A 6,060-nucleotide genomic window follows, 5' to 3' on the forward strand; every position below is an offset into this window, starting at 1 on the left:
ATAAGACGGTGTTTTTCAACAAATGTTAGAAAAATAACGTTGTCTCAGCAAACTTTTCTTTTTTATGGAGATGCATAACCCAGGACATGTTGTACGATAACAAAAGTTGCTTGCAATAGCGGTACCGGAGAAATCGCAGTTTAAATTGAAAAAATCGCAGTTTGCCAAAAGAAAAACAAGGAGAAATCGCAGGTGGAAAGGTCGACGCGGCGTCGGTCGGAGGCGAAGAGGACAAAAAGGGCAAAGGGGCTCGGAGACGGCGAGAGATAGGATCCTTTCCGCAGGCGGCGACGTGGGAGCCGTATCCAGTCCCCAATCCCATCTGGCGCGGTGGCGCCCCCCGCCGTCCTCCGCCGCCGTTGCCCAAATCCAGCTATGACTCATCAACCAACGCGCGCGCACAAATAAAAGAGCCCGGATTACGCACGACGCAACCTCCAGAGCTCCCCATCATCAATCACCCAGCCAATCACCAGTCTTTCCCAACCGAAACCGCCTAATCCGTCCATCAATCAATCCTGTAGTTTTAGTTTATGCCGACCTGAATTCGTTCCACCCTCCGGAGTCCAACCCCGCATCCCCTCCACCTCCGATTCGCCTTCTGCCAATCCACAAACCCTGCCTTCCCCTGCTTCCTCCTTCATAGCCCTCCCCCTGTCTTGATTCTTTGCTTCTAGGACCAGGAATCGCCGAGACCCCGTTTCTTGGATTGTTTCTTGCGAGCAGGACAGGAGAGGGCAAGCGCATTGGTTTTCTTGGCCTCGAGTCGCCGTCGTTGTTCCCCCTGGTCGGCGCCATGAGTAATACGCTGCTCCGAGTCTACCCTTCCGAGCTCAAGTTGCCATGTAAGTGCTCCCACCACCACCTGTTACTGTTTCTTGATGCGTATTGGCCTAGGCGGGGGACTGACCAGATCGCTGCCGTTTCGATGTTCTGAACAGTCGAGCTCAAGAAGGCGAATTCAGGATGCATCGAGCTCGTCAACAAGACCGAAGAGCGCGTTGCTTTCAAGGTAAAGACCGATTCTTGCTACCCAAAACTGCGATCTAATCAATGCGGAGGAATCAGGTCGGTGGATTTCTGATGCGATGCTCAATGATATGCAGGTGAAAACGACGAACCCAAGAAAGTACGCGGTGCGGCCGACCTCCGGCATCGTGCCGCCTGGGGGATCCTGCGGTATCACGAGTGCGTCTGCCTAACTTGCATTAGATGCCTTGCTAGTTAATGGGGCTAGTCGATTTTGATTGATGCGCCAAACTCACATGGCATTGTTGCTCTTTCTGTGTAGTCACGATGCAGGCGCCCAAGGAGATCCCTCAGGATTACCAGTGCAAGGACAAGTTCCTTGTTCAGAGCGTCGTTGTGCAGGAAGGGATAACGAATAGGGACATCGTCCCTGAGATGGTAAGTTCTTGCAGCACTCGAGTCATTGGAGGTTACCGCAAAAAAACAACCTGCGGAGGTTGATCGATTGTGTCATGTGTGTAATGTAAATGTTGTGGTTTCTTATTTCGAATTTATCTTTATGGTTTGCAGTTCAATAGAGCGCCTGATAGGGTGGTGGAGGAGTTCAAGCTGCGGGTGGTTTACATCCCTGCGAATCCCCCCTCACCAGTGCCTGAGGAGGATGAGGAAGAGATTGCGGATTCAGAGATAGACCATGAAGTGTTCAGACAATCCATGATCCATCCTGTAAGTAGTGGCATTGCTTGTTAATGCTGTGAGAAAAGGTGCCATGTTTGTTCTTAATGATGATTGGTGTGCTCTCTTCCTTTTCAGGCATCTAGGCAAGGACACACATCTGGATCACAACCTTCACATGATGAGGTGACTCTTTATTCCCACTAAAAATAGCATTGCCATGTTATTTGATTTCATGCCGACAGAACATTCATGTTTCTAAGCATTATGCACGTGATGATTTTCTTAATGGGAAAACAATGTACCATGTGATAATCAATCGTTGCACATACACCATCAAATGTACAGCTTATTACTCACTGAGAGACGGACTGCTCTGCACGATCGTTCTGCTGCCATAGTTTTTTTTTTTCCTCATCAAACCATACTTTATGCAAACATGTAGTTTCAATGAAGAAATTTAGCTCTAGTTAGACTATCATATATGCTTGCAGATTTTAAAGTGCATAGGAATAGTAACTAGTCTTATTTCTGAAAAGAATTCCCCTGGCTGGCTGCTATCAGTATGTCAGAATGATATGTGTTTAGTAATGCTCGTCAAGATACTATAATTTCTTATATCTTCATGTAATCTTGAAAGTTGCTGAAAAACTATATGTTTCTGACATTCTGTTGATTCTGTAGGAGGTTTCTATGGTTAATTCAGAAGTGGCTAAATATGTAGATGAAAACAAGAAGCTTCAGCAAGAGCTGGTACAGCTTTTCTTCTCAGGGGATCAACAATTTCCTCCCTGTTATATTTACATTATTTCAGCATAAACCATCATGTTTTTCTGCTACTTTTTATGGATTCCTAAGATCTTTTATCCTTAAAAACATGTTTCTTAGTTATTCAAGAAAAAAATGAAAATGACCAATTTATCATATTATGCAAATATGCAGAGAAACTGGGAAAATCTTAATGTAGTATTGCTTGCAGAATTATACTGCACAGATTACTAAAAGCAGCGAAATTTACCTGAGCAGTCTGGGAGTTCTGCTAAACAGGATAGTATCTCCAAACTATCGTAATACGATATGAAATGATCTAAAGAAGTCAAAGGAAGCTACATCAAAGATAATAATATTTTCTTCAGAATATCATAACAATATACAATATGAAAATAAGTCAACTTCTTTGCTTTTCCGAACCAAACTCTGTTAGCCATTCTGAATTTGCTTTCTGATATCTAATGCTAGTCAACGCTCCTTCATTTTCAGGAACTGCTTAGGGAAAGAAACCAATCTTTTGGAGGTTTCTCGCCTAAGTTTGTGCTCTTCGTCTTCCTGTTATTTGTCCTTGTTGGATACTTGATGACAGGTCGGAAGGTTTAGTGCCACATCATTCTACAACTTCGATTATGCCTTGGTTACCCCTTGTTTTGGATGCTTTGTCTCTTCGCCTTTTTAGAATAGTCTACACTGTATAGAAAGGGTTTTCTGGTTTTGATGTTATACATGTGCTGGGACTTGGGAGTGTACATTTTTTTTTGGAATATGCAGAAAGGTGTATTGCATGTCTCTTACATTAAGAACTTGCCCCATCAGAACTGTGATGTTTCTTATTTCACCTTATCAATCTCTATGGGCTTTTGTTCCCAGTTTCCACCAGCTGCTGCAGACTTCTGTTCCCATTTTCCACTAGCTGCTGAAGTGCTGCGTGTAGGTGTTTTGGTTGGTTGAATCGGCGGCAACCACACACATTAACAATGAACAACATGCAACAATAATACGTACAAATGTGCAATACTATACTAGCATGATGTGGTCAGAAAAGATTGTTGGTCCGAGAAAAGGTAGTGGTCTGACAGACTAACTGATTTGTCTAAATATTTTATCAGATATTCTTTTTGTAGATCTCGAATAATCTCTAACAAATATCGGATAATCCGTCTCCATTGGATATTATAAATACCATATCCGCCACCATATCCGTTGGAATATCCATGTCGGGTGGATTTCTAAAAGTCCATACCATATTCTTAAAACGAATTGAGATGCGGATCTGGAACGAAAATTATCTATACCATTTACATCTCTAGTTAGGGCCTATGATGATGTCTGGCTTGAGGGTGATTGTTTCTTTGCACTAGAGTTAGTACTTGCCCCATAACTCCATAAGCCGCCCTAGCTCGTCAGGGTAGAGCCTATTTATTCGGCCCACAAGTCCATTAGGCAGTAGCAAACTCTTTTTTTTTGCGAAAGGCAGTAGCAAACTCGTGAAGCCTACCCAACAACCTCGAGTCACTAAAACCATTCGTTTGTGGCAGAACCGCAGAATACAGTGAGTTGCTGGCGTCGACCAGATTTAATAGTACCAAAAAAAAAATCCTAACAAAAATTTCACGCGCACATATTGATATTCTATGTGTACATACCAAGTTTCTCGGGAAAATCGACTTTTTGCTCTCCTGTGTAAAAAAGATGAAGAAATGTCTCACAAACAACTTTTTTTAGCACCGATTTTATCCTTTTTACATATAACACAAAAGATATTAGTTTTTCGTGGAACAACTTTACGAGCGCATAGAACATCAAGATGTAAGCGTGCCATTTTTGCCGATTTTTTTTTGAACTTTGAAATGCGTTTATAATGCATTTTAAAAACTAGGAGCATATCCTCCGAGGTGCAAAAGCACCATGTCGCTAGATATACCTATATTTAGAAAAAAATTGTGACCTCCTTTTATGGATGGAGGTAGCATTATTTTTCTCTATAAATCACGAGTACAAATAAAATCATGTGACTCAATTAAATGAAAGATGATGGAAACTGTTCCATCTTTTCACATCAAATGTACCTATAACGATTTAATTACACACGGTTAGATCATTATCATGTTGTCATTAAACACCTTTTCGTTAAAAAAGTGTCATTGAACACTCGAAACCACTTAGGGAGGGGAGTGCTCTCCGGTTTTGAACTCGAAATTCAATGTTCTTTACCATATTTTCCATCAATATATTTTATGGTTTAAACCCTAACGGACCTATAAGCCTTTTAAACTCAACTTTATTGTGTTCTTGGCAACTGGAAAAACAAAATCAACATTATGCCTATCTCGGATTATCAGCGTGCATCCCCCGGACATCTCCAAAAGAGTTTCGACATCAACACTTGCAGGCTTATTGAACTTCTGCACTTCTGCAAGCTTGCAATACCTCGTGTATGCGTTCGTCAGCTCTTCGCGGATAAAGAGAGATTTTGCAGGGGGAAATGGTTCAGGCCACATGAACAAGTGGAGCCAAACACATCACACATCTTGCGAAAACCCTATCTTCGTTCGATCTACCTGCCGGACTCCTCACACACCAGCTGTGCGACCTCTGAATCGTGATCTGAAGCGACACGATGATATGGCGCTGATGGCTGATGTCGATGACATGGTGTAGATTATCATCCCAGAGATAGATCGCGCGCGCTAGCCAGGGAGGCAGACATGGCAGAGGCCGGGTGAGAGTGAGACGGAGATGGTGCATGGACAACACGGCATTGACCACCCGGCCCACGAGCAGAGCAAGCTGCCGAGCCGTCTTCTTGGAGCCTTGTCACTGCCATCCTATCTGCCAGCTCCACCGTCACCTGGCCTCCGCATGGGATCCCGTGCACTGCTAGCTAGCCACCAATCCGACATGTCATCTGCGCATTTCAGCGAGCGAGAATGGTACGAAGATCTGCCTCTGCGCGCGGTCGATCTGGCCACACCTCAATCTTGCCCCGTTGTCTCACGGACTCACAGGAGTTGGCGGAGCCAGGACATTAAGGCATCTTCAACGGACCGACGTAAAACGGACGCCAAAAGCAATCCCGCATTTTACGTTGGTCCACGGACACTAAATCGGCTGTACATGATCGTGGTGACCGTTTGCATCGGGTATGTTCAGCAGATCGACCCATTTTTTCCCTGACAACATTAAGGTTGGTATTGGTGGTTTAATGTTCCGTCGAGGCCTACCGCCGGCCATTACAGCTTCCCGCGCGGGGCGGTGATATCCGGACCTCGCCGCCCTCCACGTGACGGAGGCGTTTGCGGAGGAGCAGATGGCCGCGTACGGCCACCATGCCGAGCAACTGGAGGCTGACGCAGCTGCAGCGGAGGCGGATGCGGCCGCGGCGGCGGTGGAGGTTCCGCGAGCTAGGGTGGAGGCGGCGAAGGCCAGGGTGGAGGAGGCGGCGACGACCATGACCGACCTCCACTAGTGGAAAAAGGGGCTTTGGTCGCGGTTGGCAACTGCCATTAGTCGCGGTGGCGCAACCGCGACCAAAGAAGCGCGGCTAAAGGCCCCCCCTTTAGTCGCGGTTCCTTACGAACCGCGACTAAAGGACCGTCCACGTGGGCCGCGAGCGAGCGCCGGTGCGGAGGACCTTTAGTCGCG

At 45.5% G+C, this 6,060-nt stretch overlaps 1 protein-coding gene across 1 annotated transcript; it reads left to right on the forward strand.

Annotated features, from left to right (window-relative positions):
* The first annotated feature begins 266 nt into the window (after positions 1-266).
* Positions 267-3,294, forward strand: LOC124699650 (vesicle-associated protein 1-3-like). Its single transcript, XM_047231919.1, has 8 exons — positions 267-845; positions 942-1,012; positions 1,107-1,188; positions 1,292-1,407; positions 1,540-1,695; positions 1,783-1,830; positions 2,329-2,397; positions 2,905-3,294. Exons 1-8 carry the CDS (start codon positions 797-799, stop codon positions 3,016-3,018), a joined length of 705 nt encoding a protein of 234 aa, XP_047087875.1. The 5' UTR covers positions 267-796; the 3' UTR covers positions 3,019-3,294.
* The last annotated feature ends 2,766 nt before the right edge of the window (positions 3,295-6,060 follow it).

The sequence above is a fragment of the Lolium rigidum genome, chromosome 3 (assembly GCF_022539505.1).
Source record: "Lolium rigidum isolate FL_2022 chromosome 3, APGP_CSIRO_Lrig_0.1, whole genome shotgun sequence".
In the NCBI taxonomy this organism is placed as follows: Eukaryota; Viridiplantae; Streptophyta; class Magnoliopsida; order Poales; family Poaceae; genus Lolium; species Lolium rigidum.

What these genes read in the sequence shown, in the direction of transcription:
- LOC124699650 (XM_047231919.1), top strand. Translation starts at nt 797, where the DNA reads ATGAGTAATACGCTGCTCCGAGTCTACCCTTCCGAGCTCAAGTTGCCA. An exon ending in AAGAGCGCGTTGCTTTCAAG is followed by an intron (nt 1,013 to 1,106) that starts GTAAAGACCGAT and finishes AATGATATGCAG; the next exon opens with GTGAAAACGACGAACCCAAG. An exon ending in GGGATCCTGCGGTATCACGA is followed by an intron (nt 1,189 to 1,291) that starts GTGCGTCTGCCT and finishes CTTTCTGTGTAG; the next exon opens with TCACGATGCAGGCGCCCAAG.